The sequence below is a fragment of the Scyliorhinus canicula genome, chromosome 16 (assembly GCF_902713615.1).
Source record: "Scyliorhinus canicula chromosome 16, sScyCan1.1, whole genome shotgun sequence".
Classification (NCBI taxonomy): Eukaryota; Metazoa; Chordata; class Chondrichthyes; order Carcharhiniformes; family Scyliorhinidae; genus Scyliorhinus; species Scyliorhinus canicula.
In genome coordinates, this window is record NC_052161.1 from 53,811,250 (window position 1) to 53,828,277 (window position 17,028).

At 42.9% G+C, this 17,028-nt stretch overlaps 1 protein-coding gene across 2 annotated transcripts in view; it reads left to right on the plus strand.

Annotated features, from left to right (window-relative positions):
* The window catches only part of btaf1 (BTAF1 RNA polymerase II, B-TFIID transcription factor-associated), a 166,835-nt gene extending 159,262 nt beyond the window's left edge, over positions 1-7,573 (plus strand). For both annotated transcript variants that reach the window (XM_038774122.1, XM_038774123.1), the window contains exons 36-38: positions 1,951-2,110; positions 3,874-4,044; positions 6,508-7,573. In XM_038774122.1, the coding sequence (XP_038630050.1) occupies positions 1,951-2,110; positions 3,874-4,044; positions 6,508-6,648 (472 nt within the window). In that variant the 3' untranslated portion in view covers positions 6,649-7,573. The remainder of the gene's footprint in view (positions 1-1,950; positions 2,111-3,873; positions 4,045-6,507) is intronic.
* Positions 7,574-17,028: the final 9,455 nt, after the last annotated feature.

The window sequence follows — 17,028 nt, forward strand, 5'->3', positions numbered from 1 at the left end:
TGTCATACTGGGTTTGGGAACTGCTCAGATGGGCTAGACAAGACTGATGTGCCCTCTTGGCATCATCCACCTCTCTATCCTTCTCTGCCAATCGTTGCCTTAAACCTAGATTCTCCTTTTCGATGTCCCTGACATCCACTTTGCTCATCCTATTCCTCTCTTCTAATTCTTTGCGGAGCGTCCGAACGATCTCCTCTGTGCCTCGCAATTGTGCCAAGCAGGACACAATTGCCATCGGCTTGCGTGCTTTTCCTAAATTATTTTTATGAATTTGAGATAGGTTCTCCCACCAAGCATGTCCTATACTCCCCGGACCTGTCTCCTCATTCACACAAAATTCACTCCAAAGGGGCCATCCTTTCCCTTTGAGGTATTTCCTGAGTTTCAGCTCCCATACGGGACACTGGCCTACTCTGCTGCTGCTGGTCGCTGCGACCACGAACTGCTCTGGGTTCATGAGGCATTCCATTGCCTGCATGGCCATTTCCTTTTCTCTATGCTCTCTTTTAATTTGGAACGAGGGATAATAGGGCAATGCTTATAAATACGGGTACGGCTTTCGCTATGTTCCGACTTATAAAACTTCCGACAGTTTGTCGCAACAAAAATATCTCGGTTTAACCTTGCAACCCTGTTAGTTACGCATGCAAAAACACACTTCCGAATTATGAGTATTGATTTGAACTACTTGAACACTTGTGGTTTTTCCTTTTCCCAATTGGATTTCAAATTCAAATTTCTGGGTTCCCTCGGAGTGGGGGGGCCACTTCTAATCGAGTCCCGTCTGGATGTCGCCACTAAATGTTGCTCGTTCTGGGTGAGTGTGCTTTACACTCGTTTTGGCTCTGTTTCATTACTTACCTCTGGAGTCGCCAGGTATCGTTAAGATACCGCCACAAGTTTCAAGGTCAAGTTCAAAGCAATAAAACCATACACCAATTAGTAAGTTCAAACAAATTAGTAAGTTTATTATAATACAATTATAATACTACCCATGCACACGCTAAGAGGATTAAACTATTCCTACCGCTAAATAAACCAATACTTATCTCAAAGGGAACTGCCGGATCAGTGGACAAGGCCTCTTGCTCTGCTCTGGTCTGCAGACTTCAGGTTGGTACGGGTTAAAAAGGGGTCAGGAGTATCTATCTCTGGTAGCGATTGTTGTGAGACACTTACTTGCTGGCGGCTGCTGTCCCAGACCTCTCCTCTCTCTCGGTCAAGATCTTCTTTGGTAAAAGCTGGTCGAGATGCTGGTCCAGAGAGGAGGGCTGGTTAAGAAAGGAGGGCTGGACAAGAAGAACGAACTAAGTGTGGGACCTGTCTTTTATAGGTCCTGGAGCTTTGCGCCCTTTTGGGCGGACCCTTTTCCTGCTGGGAATCGATTGGGTCTCTTCCCAATCGATTTGTTTGAATCCCCCCAATACTAAGGCTATCTCTCGGCTACTGGGCAGGCCTTCAGGTGCTTTGTTTTCGAACCCCGCTGGTGCCGGGGTGTCTGGTTTCCCATACACTGTTGCAATCACTTCTCTATTTGTGTCCATTGTCCCTGGGATCGTTCCATTGCTATGTTAACTATCCCGGAGATTGCCTCATTAGTATGCGGAATGTTCGTTTCGGTGCTGTCTGCTCTCTTAGCAGACAGAATACACATTGGCTTGGTGCAGCCTGCTTGTGCTGCAAACATTGTCCATTTTAACCTGCAAGCTTTGCGTTCCTCCATTTTGTATTGGGGGAATGGCAGACTTTAAGGAGTTACTTGCTGCAGAATTCCTAGACTTTGACCTACTCTGGTAGAAAGAATTATATAATATTTGGCCAATAACCTGTGTACTTAACGTAATTTTGCTTCTGAATAAAGTATTTTAAGCACAGAATGTGAATATGATATGAAGTACACCTTGTTGAATTATATATTTACTTAACATTGATATATTTGTATTTTGTTAGGTTCAATAATGACCCTTCGATAGATGTCTTGCTGTTGACCACCCATGTGGGTGGCCTCGGTCTTAATCTCACTGGGGCAGATACTGTAGTGTTTGTAGAGCATGATTGGAACCCAATGCGTGATCTGCAAGCTATGGATCGGGCTCATCGTATTGGACAGGTATTGTGCCCTTTGCATTATTTTTAAGCAATTGGGTTGAATGATAAAGCACTGAAGACTCTCCGATCTTTTGACACTTTATAATTCCTAAGGCCATACAGGCATTTAATGAGAGGTTACTTTATTTTACCTAAAGTGCAGTATCAATGGGGGAGACAGTGGCATAGTGGTAATGTCAATGAACAGTTTTTCCTGAGACCCAGGCTTGTACCCAGGAGGCAAGGGTTCAAATCGCACCATGGCAGCTTATTCAATTAATAAAAATGAATCTAGAATTGAAAGGTAATCTAAATAATGGTGGGCATGAAACTATCATTGATTGTTGTAAAAACCTATCTAGATCACTGATGTCCTTTAGGGAAGGAGACTTGCCATCCTTACCTAGTCTGGCCTACATGTGACTACAGATCCACACAATGTGGTTGATTCTGCTGTTCTCTGAAAAGGCCTAGCAATCCATTCAGTTTAAGGGCAATTGGGGATGGACAACAAATCGGCAACACCCACTTCCCATGACAGAATCTTCAAAAAGGCGCAGAATTTGCTGTGGGCATGATGGTGAAACTCAGTATTTGCTGTCATTGAAATTAACAGCCATTCAGGAGTTTGGAGAAGCACAGAACAACACGGAATCCAGAAATTGCTGAGTGTGTGTACACTCTTCCTATAGTGTGGAATCTCTGTGTCAATCATAAATTGACAAGAACTCTGACATTATTAGAACATTATTAAACTTGCTCTGTAACTATTTCAAAGGTTTTGCCCCATTGAGTGAAGTGTAGACGGATTTTTAAACAGCAAAGCGTCTTTATATTTACTACTAAACACCCTTATTGGTCCTGAAAAACTAATTTTATGTTTATGAAATGTCTTCTCTTACTGTGCTGGGTCAAAATTCTGGAACTCCCTGCCTACAGCACTGCGGGTGTGCCTACACCACATGGACTGCAGTAGCTCACTACCAAATTCTAGAGGGCAATATATGCTGGGCTAGTCACATCCTGTGAGTAACCCAGCCTAGATCAATGGAATCAAAGTCATTGTGACTTTGGAGAGTGCTTTAAATGAAAAACATATTTTTCTATTGCTTCCTGCCAAATTGGCTACCACCAAAGTTGCCCACATAAAAACCATTTTTTTTTACTATTTAAAGCCCAAGTCTCAAGGAACTAATACTTCAGATTGGGAACACAGCATTGTTATATTTAGTTTTTATATGTCTACAACATTTCTGTAGCAAAGCTATTAGTTCCTTCTAATTCTGCTGTAGGTATATTGCTGACGCTTGGTTGATTATGGCCAGGGAAGTGATTTGTTGGTTGTAACTGAGCTGTTTGCTTCCATGTGCTGATTTTGGCCTATCTCAACCAGCTTTCTGCTGAATACAAGTAACATTGACTCAAAAAATCCATAAACCAAGACAATTCTCAAAACACTCCCTTCATTTGGCATCTGTGAAGAGAATAAGCAAGTTTACATTTCAGACCACATCTGCATTGGAAGGTATTGCGGATGAAAAGCACTTAAAAGGAATAGAGTAAAGGGAATGAAAAGTGAGACAATATCAAACAAATGAGAGAAATTAGACCTTTACAAGACACACAAATTTTGAATAGCAAAAATGGGTGGGGCTGAGGAGGGTATAAAGCAGGTAGAAATAGAAGCATGGAATTTGACAATTTGGTGCAGGCTCCCTCAACCCAGGAGCCTTGGCAAAAAATCATTACTTTGAATATTGAAACATTTTTTTCTTTATCTTCCAGAAACGAGTTGTTAATGTTTATAGATTAATAACAAGAGGAACGTTGGAAGAAAAGATCATGGGATTACAGAAGTTTAAAATGAGCATTGCAAATACTGTCATTAGCCAAGAGAACGCAAGTTTCCAGAGCATGGGGACAGACCAGCTATTGGATTTATTCACTCTTGACAAGGTGAAGTAGAAAAATATTGAAACAAAATCAAAATACTGTGGGTGCTGGAAATCGGAAACAAAAAAGAAATAAAAGCTGCTGGACATACACACAAGTTGTGAAGAAATAAATAGTTAATGATTCAGGTTAATGACCTTTTGTCAAAATCAAGGGAAAAGTTAGAAATGTAACAGGTTTTAATATAAGAATCTTTATTGTCACAAGTAGGCTTACATTAACACTGCAATTGAATTACTGAAAAGCCCCCTAGTTGTCACATTCCGGCTCCTGTTCGGGTACACTGAGGGAGAATTTAGAATGTCCAATTCACCTAACAGCACGTCTTTCGGGACTTGTGGCAGGAAATCGGAGCACCTGGAGGAAACCACGAAGACACAGGCAGAACGTGCAGACTCCTCACAGTGACCCAAGCGGGAATCGAACCTGGGACCTTGGTGCTGTGAAGTAACTGCTACCAGCAATTACAGAGGCAGGGAATGGAGTAGGATGTGGATATCAAAGAATGGACTGTGATTGGGTGGGAGACAGGAGAGATTAAATGGCAAAAGGGATCATATTGCAAAGCAAAATAAGATGGTAATGATCAAGAACAAAAGATGCATCTAATGGAGATGAGTTGCTACTTTACCTGGAAGAAGTGTTTGGGGCCCTAGATGGTGGTAATGGAGGAGTTCACAGAGCAAGTGTTCCACCTTCTGCACATGCGTGGGAAGGGGATGGGTTGTTGGGGGCTATTGAGGAATGGATAAGGATGTTGTGGAAGAAATGGCCCTTTGGAATCCTGAATGGGAAAAATGTTTTGTAGTAGTTTCACACAGGAATTGACAGTAAATAGTGGAGAATGATTCATGGAATGTGGCTGCTGATCTGGTGTTTAAGGTAAGGACAATGGGAGTACTATTATGTTTCGGGCAGGGAAGGCAAGGAGTGAGAGTGGAAAATGGAACAGAGGTAGAGGTGAATCCTTGGGTGAGGGAAAGGAAGATATCTGTAGCTCATTTGAGGATTTCACCTTTAAATTATATTGAGCCATTCAATTCCCGGTCAATACTTTATAATGTAAAATAAGCTTGAGGGTATATTTCCAAGGGGGTCCCGATGCATCTGATTGATCATGATTGTTCAAACAACAGACCTATTCTGGTGGATGGAAGGAGTCTTCCCATTAGTGACGACATAAGAGTGCCGGGCAGTGACCCACGGTCTCGTGGGTCTCCACGGACGTGAGAAAACAAGTTGATATATATTTTCTGGCATTTTTTTTTTCAAAATGCAATAGAAAAAACACTTTTTAAACAAAGCAAACATTATCTAGATCTTCCTTCAACATCTCTATGATGTGGTGTAAACCAAGGATTAGAACTTGGATGATGATTCTACAATTCTTGTGCAATATCATTGTAAAACTTCCTGAGGAATACTCAGGATCTCTATATGACAGTTGGGACTGTTTTGTGTTTTGACATTTGTTCATCGTCTTCAACAAACCAAAGTACTTGCATTTCTTAAATGTTGTATTGACCAGAAGGTTTAAAGTCATGGAGACTTTCAATAAACCAGTACGATTTACATTAGACCCAAATTAGCAGGAATGGAAATCTTTTAATAAATATCAATTTAGATAGAAGATCGTGTTTGTCATGAGAATTTTTTTTTCTGCCTGAAGGGAAGGTCTTCATCATAAATGTGACCTCCTTATAACATTTTCACCTTTATTTTTGAGTCTTGAGAGAGCAGTGTTGTACAGATATCTATGCTCTCTGTATCACTTTTTTACTGTAGATCCATTGAAGGCTGAGAGTCCGTTTCAGATGGGGCTTGAAAATCATGTCACAACACAGGTATATGTTGTGACACATGCTGGTCAAGAAATTGGAATAAGAAAGCAAGTAAAGAGGAAAGAAAATGTATTTCTAAATATACATCGGTCTGAATTAATGGCAATGTGTCAATAGTTCAACTTGAATTCCCAGCAAGTTCTCTCACTTTTGAAACAGTCAAAATAGATTTGAATCAATGGATAGAGGAGTGACACTTGCTGATTTGCTCATGCAGAGAGCCAGCATGGACTCAAACGATCTTCTCTGCTGTAATTATTCAATGATTCAAATGCTGATTCATTGCTGCTCCTTGAAACAGTGTGATGCCAAGGCAAAGTGACTTGTGCATTTATAAAAACAGAAAAAAACATTCAATATAATTGTAGAACTTAAAGCCCATTAACATTTCAATTTGTAGCAGGGTTTCCAAAGAACACTTGGGCGTAAGCCCCCTCTATAGGAGGGCACTATCTGCAGTCGACAACACTCCCTGGGTTAAAACTGTCTTATGCTCTAATGGAGGAATCCTGATCTACTGCCATGTAATTAAAGGATTGGGCTGCTTGTTGCTAATGATCAAGTTGCTAAATGATTTCACAAAGTACCTTCACTTTTGATTATACCTTTCTTATTTTTTTAAAAGGATGGCCAGGAAGATAAGGGATCTAGTTCTGCTGAGAAGCCGTCTGTGAAAGCAATCTTGGAAAACCTAGGAGAACTTTGGGATCAGCAGCAATATGACACAGAATATAACTTGGATAATTTCATGCATTCGCTGAAATAAAATGTACTTACATTTTGCGCAACTTACATTGCAGCTAAGCCATGCCACAGGATTGTTCTGCTGATATTCAGCAAGTTTCAGCAATGTATAATGAAATGCTGAGACGAATGTGTAAATACAGGTATTTGAAAAGGGTGAGCAAAAAGTGGATATTTCTAAAACCATTGTTTCAGAAAAAAGTAGAGCAAATAATCATCCTGATATAGTTATTTGCACTGTTTTACAATTTTACATTTAGTCATTTATCCAGAACAGATATACTTGAAGCAACATTCTTTGATGTCTTAGGAAACAAAGAACCTGTTCTTGAGGAAAAGATTTTCCTATAGTTAAGGAAATGTATGCCATTATGTGAGATATGTATGATACAGTAACTTCTGTACTCGAGTGCGCAATCTGAATTTGATTGAAAACACAGACCTCCTCCACTTTTTCCATGTGGAAATTAATTCTTTGCTGCGTATTAGTGATAGCTTTCAATTTACTTGCAGATCTATGATAACTGTAGATGTTAAATAGAAATATCTTTGTACTTGGGTTTAAAAACAAAACTTCTGAAATTGAGTATTATGGTCCATAGCATTCCTTGGATTGAAAATAAAATTCAATTGAAAGATCTAATTGCATGAATTTCAATGTGTTGGCCTGCATCGTTCACATGGATTATTCATAATTGAACAATGGCAGTATACATACAGCTACAGTGCTTTATGGTACAGGTAACTGTTAAATAATTTGAAGAAATCATTGAAGAATCAGATTAAATTTGTAATAGTAAAATTGATCAATTGAGTCAAATATTAACCCTGGTTTATTTAAGATTTTCTCTAGTTCTGTTACTTTGTTAAATCTATTGATTTAGGAATTTAATCACAGATGTTCTTTGCCTGAAGACAATTGTGGATATTAAATAGAGATTGCTTTGTACTTGAGTTTACTTAATACACTTTGGTCTTGATTCCTTGTGTACAACAACATCGGTGATCATCTAGTGTTGCCTCAAAATGTTGCACTAAAGCTTCATTCTTGCTTTGTTCATTGTGTGGAGAAGGATATAAACAATGAGCCAATGTGCTAGTTTGATCTGGACTTAACTAGAGGTTAACCAAGGGCCTTTACATTTTCACAATAATAAGAAATGCACAGTATGTGAACTGAGTGTTTATGGTATGATGTTTAATGCAGTTGCTGTTTCCAGTGTTCTTGGTTTCTGTAGAGCAGTGTTGTTCAAACTTTTTTCCGGGGACCCATTTTTACCAACCGGCCAACCTTCGCGACCCATGTCGGCTGACCTGCGTGATCCACCATTTTCTCTTACCTTGTTTGCTGCTGACAAAATTGGAGGAAATGGTTTTGGGTCCCTTTGGCCCTCGTACACGCTCCTCCAATGGAACCTGTTGGATGAAGGTGAAGCCTTCTGGTTTCGGAATGTATGGAGTCTCCATCTGCCCAAAGTTCTGTATTTTTTTCCTGTAAAACTTTATCAAATAAACCCCCCCCCCTTCAAGTTGTAAAAGTAAATTAAAATAAAATAAATGAAAAAAATAAAAATTAAATGAATAAAATAAATGAATAACCCCCCCCCCCCCCAAACTTGTAAAACAAAAAAGCTGCAACCGTTTTTTTTTTAAGTGCCCGATCATCAGTGCCCATGCACATACTTTTGAGTATGTGCGCCGATCTGGCACACATGCGCAGTGCAGCTGCGTTTTTTGTTACACGTTCGTGGCCATTTTGAAGGCCGCTTTAAGCCGGTGTTATTAACAGCCGGCTGTTGCACGCAGATTTGCACGATCGAGAGTGCCGCGACAGACGGCCCCGCGACCCTCCTGACACCCACCCATGCAACCCGCCCCCAAGTTTGACAATGCTTGTTGTAGAGAACAATTTTTAAAAATAAATTTAGAGGACCCAATTATTTTCCCCAATTCAGGCCAATCCACCTAAACTTCACATCTTTGGGTTGTGGGAGTGAGACCCACATAGGCACGGGCGAATGTGCAAACTCACCACTGTGACCCACAGTTGGGATCGAACCTGGGTCCTCGGCGCTGTAGGCATCAGTGCTAACCACTGTGCCACCGTTGTAGAGAATAATCTTCATGTAACTCCATTTGGCAAAAGGGAGGATGTGAATGTGAAAATTTGGTTATTGTTTTATAAATCATGTAAAATCAACTTGAAAATTTAATGTGATAAATATTTCACATATTGGGATAAGCAGTAGGAGAATTAGAATAAACTAGCAATGAAACTCAATGATAGATTTTGAGGAGGCTTTTAATAACTGGACAAAGTGGCAAAGCTGAGACGTTTTCGGTGCTCTGCTGCCCCCACGCATCCAGCAGGGGGCAGCAGAGCAGAGCTTCTGATTGGCTGTTCCGGGGAGATTTGCATACGTGCAGTGCGGTCAGCGTAAGTTGAAGGTGCACCTGCATCAGTGACCCAAGGTGTTCGACGGAAGTCAAGCATCCAGCAGGGGGCAGCAGAGCAGAGCTTCTGATTGGCTGTTCCGGGGAGATTTGCATACGTGCAGTGCGGTCAGCGTAAGTTGAAGGTGCACCTGCATCAGTGACCCAAGGTGTTCGACGGAAGTCAAGCATCCAGCAGGGGGCAGCAGAGCAGAGCTTCTGATTGGCTGTTCCGGGGAGATTTGCATACGTGCAGTGCGGTCAGCGTAAGTTGAAGGTGCACCTGCATCAGTGACCCAAGGTGTTCGACGGAAGTCAAGCATCCAGCAGGGGGCAGCAGAGCTTCTGATTGGCTGTTCCGGGGAGATTTGCATACGTGCAGTGCGGTCAGCGTAAGTTGAAGGTGCACCTGCATCAGTGACCCAAGGTGTTCGACGGAAGTCAAGCACCCGAGACACTACACGTGTAGTGTCTCCCACCCGCCCTCCTCCTCTAACCTAATAATAAGACCCATTGGGGTGAGCAGGTGAGTGCCTTATTACATTATTATTTTTCTTTTTCTTATTTGTTAACCAGAACTAGGTTGAAAAAGACTATAGCGGAGGTATCCAAGTTTGTTTTTTTTTAAACTGAAATTTATACAAAGTAATAAATTAATTAACTAATCAGAGATGGCTGGGCAGGTGATGTGCTGTAGCTGTATGATGTGGGAGCTGGCTGTTCCCCTTGTGAATGGCAATGACCACATCTGCAGCAAGTGTTGGTTGCTGGAAGAACTCCGGCTCAGAGTTGATGATCTGGAATCTGAGCTTCAAACACTGCGGCACATCCGGGAGGGGGAGAGTTACCTGGACACTTTGTTTCAGGAGGCAGTCACACCTGGGAGATTAAGTAATTCACATTCAGTAAGTGATCAGGGACTTCAGAGTGTGACTGTTAGTGAGGCAGGCAGGGGGAACCTGAGTTCAGGAGTGCAGGAGCCTCAGCCCTTGACCTTGTCCAACAGGTATGAGACTCTTGCTCCCTGTATGGATGAGGAAAAGGGCTCTGGACAGGATGAGCCAGCTGACCACGTTACCATGGTGCAGAAGGCCATTCAAGAGGGGTGAGTAAAAAGACAAGTAGTTGTTATAGGGGATTCTATAATTAGGGGGGCAGATAGTATCCTATGCAAGCCGGATCGGGAGTCTCGCATGGTGTGTTGCCTGCCCGGTGCCAGGGTGCGGGACATCTCTGACCGGCTTGAAAGGATATTGGAGCGGGAGGGGGAGGATCCAGTTGTTGTGGTCCACGTTGGGACTAACAACATAGGTAAAGCTAGGGTGGAGGACCTGTTCGGGGACTATCAAGCACTAGGAAGAAAATTGAAATACAGGTCCTCAAGGGTCATAATCTCCGGATTACTGCCCGAGCCACGTGCCAATTGGTATAGGGACAAGAAAATTAGGGAAGTAAACACGTGGCTAAGGGATTGGTGTGGGAAAGAGGGATTCCACTTCATGGGACATTGGCATCAGTTTTGGAACCGGGGGGATCTGTACCGTTGGGACGGTCTCCACCTGAACCGATCTGGAACCAGTGATCTAGCGAAGAGGATAAATAGGGTGGTCAGTAGGACTTTAAACTTTTGAGTTGGGGGGAAAGTGACAGGGAGCATGGAGTTAAATGGCAAGATACGCAGGAGGATAACATGTAGGCAGGTGGATTTAAGCTTGAGGCAGACTAGGAATGCAACAAAAAGGAAGGATAACTGTGGACATCTTAGGACTTCCAATATCTGTAATGATAAGAAAGTTAGCATTAAGGCACTTTACCTGAATGCTCGTAGCATTTGTAACAAAGTAGACGAACTAATGGCACAGATCATCGTGAATGATTATGATGTGGTAGGCATCACAGAGACATGGCTGCAGGGGGTTCAGGACTGGCAGTTAAACATCCAAGGATATACAACCTATCGAAAAGACAGGGAGGTGGGCCGAGGGGGTGGGGTTGCCTTGTTAGTTAAGAACAAAATTAAATCTATGGCACTAAACGACATAGGGTCGGATGATGTGGAGTCTGTGTGGGTAGAATTGAGGAACCACAAAGGCAAAAAAACCATAATGGGAGTTATGTACAGACCTCCTAACAGTGGTCAGGACCAGGGGCGCAACATGTACCGGGAAATAGAAAAGGCATGTCAGAAAGGCAAGGTCACGGTGATCATGGGGGACTTCAATATGCAGGTGGATTGGGTAAATAACGTAGCCAGTGGATCCAAAGAAAAGGAATTCATGGAATGCTTACAAGATGGCTTTTTGGAACAGCTTGTCATGGAGCCCACAAGGGAGCAGGCTATTCTGGACCTAGTGCTATGTAATGAACCAGACTTTATAAAAGATCTTAAAGTAAGGGAACACTTAGGAAGCAGCGATCATAATATGGTTGAGTTCAGTCTGCAGTTTGAAAGAGAGAAGGCAAAATCGGATGTAATGGTGTTACAGTTAAATAAAGGTAATTACGAGGGCATGAGAGAGGAACTGGCGAAAATCGACTGGAAGCAGACCCTAGTGGGGAAGACAGCAGAGCAAAAATGGCAGGAGTTTGTATGCATAATTGAGGACACTGTACAGAGGTTCATCCCCAAGAAAAGGAAGATTATCCGGGGAGGGATTAGACAGCCATGGCTGACAAAGGAGGTCAGGAAATGTATCAAAGAAAAAGAGAGATCCTATAAAGTGGCCAAAAGCACTGGGAAATCAGAAGATTGGGAAGGCTACAAAAACAAACAGAGGTTAACAAAGAGACAAATAAGGAAGGAGAGGATCAAATATGAAGGCAGGCTAGCCAGTAATATAAGAAATGATAGTAAAAGTTTCTTTCAATACATAAGAAACAAACGACAGGCCAAAGTAGACATTGGGCCAATTCAAACTGATTCCGGAAGGCTAGTGATGGGAGACGAGGAAATGGCTGGAGAACTTAATAAGTACTTTGCGTCTGTCTTCACAGTGGAAGACATGAGTAATATCCCAAAAATTATAGAGGGTCAGGGGGCTGAGTTGAGTATGGTTGCCATTACAAAAGAGATGGTGCTAAAAGGTCTTAAAATTGACAAATCTCCTGGCCCCGATGGGCTACACCCTAGAGTTCTGAGAGAGGTGGCTGAAGAAATAGCGGAAGCGTTGGTTGAGATCTTTCAAAAATCACGAGTCAGGGAACGTCCCGGACGATTGGAAGATCGCTGTTGTAACCCCCTTGTTCAAGAAAGGATCAAGACAAAAGATAGAAAATTATAGGCCAATTAACCTAACCTCGGTTGTTGGTAAAATTCTAGAATCGATCGTTAAGGATGAGATTTCTAAATTCTTGGAAGAGCAGGGTCGGATTAGAACAAGTCAACATGGATTTAGTAAGGGGAGGTCGTGCCTGACGAACCTGTTAGAATTCTTTGAGGAGGTGACAAGTAGGTTAGACCAGGGAAACCCAGTGGATGTGGTCTATCTGGATTTCCAAAAGGCCTTTGATAAGGTGCCACACAGGAGGCTGCTGAGTAAGGTGAGGGCCCATGGTGTTCGAGGTGAGCTACTGGCATGGGTTGAGGATTGGCTGTCTGACAGAAGGCAGAGAGTTGGGATAAAAGGTTCTTTTTCGGAATGGCAGCCGGTGACCAGCGGTGTCCCACAGGGTTCAGTGTTGGGGCCGCAGCTGTTCACCATATATATTAATGATCTGGATGAAGGGACTGGGGGCATTCTAGCGAAGTTTGCCGATGATACGAAGTTAGGTGGTCAGGCAGGTAGTGCTGAGGAAGTGGGGAGGCTGCAGAAGGATCTAGACAGTTTGGGAGAGTGGTGCAGGAAATGGCTGATGCAATTCAACGTGAGAAAATGTGAGGTCTTGCACTTTGGAAAAAAGAATCCAAGCATAGACTACTTTCTAAACGGTGAGAAAATTCATAATGCCAAAGTACAAAGGGATCTGGGAGTGTTGGAATATAAAAGCGGCGATGTGCTACTGAGCCTTTATAAGGCTCTGGTTAGGCCCCATTTGGAGTACTATGTCCAGTTTTGGGCCCCACATCTCAGGAAGGACATACTGGCACTGGAGCGTGTCCAGCGGAGATTCACACGGATGATCCCTGGAATGGCGGGTCTAACATATGATGAATGGCTGAGGATCCTGGGATTGTATTCATTGGAGTTTAGAAGGTTAAGGGGAGATCTAATAGAAACTTACAAGATAATACATGGCTTAGAAAGGGTGGACGCAAAGAAACTGTTTCCGTTAGGCGAGGAGACGAGGACCCGTGGGCACAGCCTTAGAATTAGAGGGGGTAAATTCAGAACAGAAATGCGGAGACATTTCTTCAGCCAGAGAGTGGTGGGCCTGTGGAATTCATTGCCGCGGAGTGCAGTGGAGGCCGGGACGCTAAATGGCTTCAAGGCAGAGATAGATAAATTCTTGATGTCGCGAGGAATTAAGGGCTACGGGGAGAATGCTGGTAGGTGGAGTTGAAATGCCCATCAGCCATGATTGAATGGCGGAGTGGACTCGATGGGCCGAATGGCCTTACTTCCACTCCTATGTCTTATGGTCTTATGGGAGAAAACCATATAGGTAGGGTATGGGATGGTAATTCAGGGATTTTCTGATGAGGTTTTGAATTTAAATCACGGGAGATGGGAAGCATCGTACCTACGCTTTTCAACCTCTCGGCCTCCAATAAGCCCATGAGACATGGGGCGGAATTTAATGCGGCCCCGTGGATCAGGCACTAGAACAGAGGGGGTCCATTGAATCACATGGGAGGCCCCATTTTGGCGACCCAATGAGAAGAACTCGGCTAAATTATGAGAGCAGGGTGGGGAGATGGCAATGCCTAGAAGTGCAAGAAGACAATTGAGCTTGATTTTTAAAAGTAATTATGTGATATTTGCATACCTCTGACTGGCATTAAATGTTACCTTCTAAATACAACATACAGCGAATGATATCAGAAGTCAAACCATGGTCATATCCAGGTTTGGCCTCAGATTCTTAGGGGAAAGTCAGACATTGTGGAGTTGCCTTCCATTGGAGTTGAATCTTTCAAGAGGTGGCCTGTGCACTTTCAAAGTTGAGGTGTAGCTCTGAGGAACAGAGGGCTACACCTGAGGCACAGTTCACAGGGGCAAAGTAGAGTTGCACAGTGCGCCCACCCCTCCCCCCGGTAACCTAAGATGATCACAGAATTGTTATGGCACAGAAGGAAGCCATTCAACCCATCTTGACAACTGACCTCTGCCTACTTGAAGCCTGGAAGGCCCAGCATGCTGAGGATCACCGGCACAGGTGCAGCTGTCTCCTCTGTGGCCACCGGTACTGGAGATGGTCAGGTCACTAAACACTGCCTGAGCACCCTCTTAAGTGGAGCCCCCAGATGCCGCAGGTTGCATGGATTACCGGAGAAGGAGGTGCACCTGGAGGGGAGTCCAGGTGTCGTGTCCTTCTCATACCTGGCACTGTTGCAGAGCTCATGGCCAAAGCGATGGTATGCAGATCTGTGTACTTATCTGGCAGCCATTGAATAGCCTGCAGGTAGAATTTAAACATGTGGGAGGTGGTGGCTGGTAGTGTGTTAATCTAGGCCCGGACTAAAGTTCTGGGTATGTGGTTTCAAATCCCACGGCAGCACCTGTTGCACTTATAATCTTTATTATTGGCATGGCTTACATTAACACCGTAATGATACTGTGAAAATCCTCTAGTCTGTAAATCGAATTAATAACATTTGGAATTAAAAGCTAACCAGTATTGATGGTCACGGGACCATTGGAAATTGTCATGAAACACATCTGGTTCACCAGCGACCTTTAAAGGAAATCTACTGTCATTACCTAGTCTGGTCTACATGTGAGTCCTAACCCACCACAATGTGGTTGATTCTTAACATTTAAGGCTATAATAAAGGATGAAAAAGAATATAGGATCAGAATAGCAAGAAAGATTTTAGATCTTTCGGGGAATTAAGGATATGGGGAGTGAGTGGGAAAACAGACCTGATCGGATTGAATGGTGGAGGGGGCTTTTACCCATCAGGTAAGAATTTAAGTGGTTGAGGTTGTTAGACCGTTTTGACCCTGAATCCTTTTTTTCAACTTGTGAATATCCCAACAGGGTCACTGAGGTGAGTGCACAGTGGGAGAAGCTTCTTCAGGATATTGACTAGCTGGAAAGTTTCAGCCATGGCCATTCAGAGATTGCTTGTCAAAGCACTTCCTTTCTCCAATGATTGCCAACTTCTTGGAAGGCACGTCACCTATATTGAACTTCTTTGACTTTCAGCTGCACTTTCCTGCTGTCAACCTTCATCATTGCATGGGAGCAGAGACTACATCACTGCTAACTACTCCAGGAGCAACACGAACAGGAGTTCCAGCTGGAAGGAGGTGTGACCCTCCTGATGTTATCATTTTCTTTATCAGTTACTATTTTGGGTTTCTCAATTTCATTGAACCCTTGGTTTCCTACTAATTCTGGTATTTCTTTTGTGTCTCTACTGTGAAGACAGGCGTAGGTATATTTGTCTAACATCTTAACCATTTCCTTATTCTGCATTATTGTTGCTCCTTCTTCGACTCTCATTTACTTCTCTTGCACATTTGTAGAAGCGTTGGCAACCTGTTTTTATATTTGCTAGTTAAGTCTCGTTCTGCTTTTTCCCTTATCTCAATTAGTTTAAAACCATGGATGGATCAGTTTTCTCTAGCAATTTTTATTTCTGAATGGAATACTTATTCATTGCGTTACAATCTTTGGCCATAAGATCCGGTTAGGGACAAAGGTTTTCACACTATTTTCCCTTTCTGCCAGGTACACTGGGTCTCTGCTGGGTCCTAAACAATCATGTTTTGTTTAAAGTAGACAAAAGTTTGAGATTCAAGACACTTGTTTGTTCATTAATATTCCACTGGTTTCAAATAGAAAAACATTTTTACTGGTCAAATATATAAAAATTGACTATCTAATATATTAACCCTTGGTGTTCATGTGAACGAACAGGCAAACTGCGGTCAAACACACCACACTACACAATAAATATGGATGCAACCCATCCAGACATCAGTAACACTGAGTCAACCAATCTCACTCTCGCAAGAAATTTCAGTCTTCACCTTTGAAGATCTAACCTGGGAATTTGGTCAAAAGTCGCTCCAAATCTGATGGCATCAACTACAGCCCACCTCGTAGGACTTCAATCTTGTCTCCCAAGATTTGGACCCCCCTGATTCCCAAGTATGCACTCTAGCACCAATTTACAAGCGCAATTTTAGCTTTTCGGCTGCGCCGAGCAGAACACACTACTCTAAAGGGATACCTTTGCCTCAATGGCCCACAGCACAGTCACCAATCGTTGGCTGTCTTCTTGGATCTTCAGGGCTTCTTCTAAGCCCCCTTCAATTACCAGAGCTTCTCCTGAACCCACTTCACTTAAAGTCTGCTAACAGCAGCCTCTTTCATGTATGGAGCATGTTTCTCTGTAACGTTTTTAACCTGAACTTAACGAAGGCTTGTATCTGTCCCCCACTTATGACATCATTTTGAGATCGCTCCCTATCCCTTCTACCTTTGGGACCCTTCTCTGTCCCCTCTACCTGTCTCCTACCTGCAATACAAGTCTTCCATGCCACCCTGCTCCTGGTCGCCTGACCCAGGTTTTCGCACAATTTTCCCTTTCTGCCAGGTGCACTGGGTCTCGCCTGGGTTCTAACAACTTAAACTACAGAACTGTGCATGTGCAGCCTGCCCTCAGTCTACACATGCACAAACGGTCTGTTGGGAGTTGAAGTTTCATCCTCTGCCCTCAACTCTGAAGTAAATTGTATTTCTCATCACAGTTGAGAATTTTATTTGCTAAAAATGTTTGCCATTGCTTATCTACCACCATACCTTTTAATCTAATTTCCTAATCTATTAATCTACTCTCCAAATGAACCTTGTAACT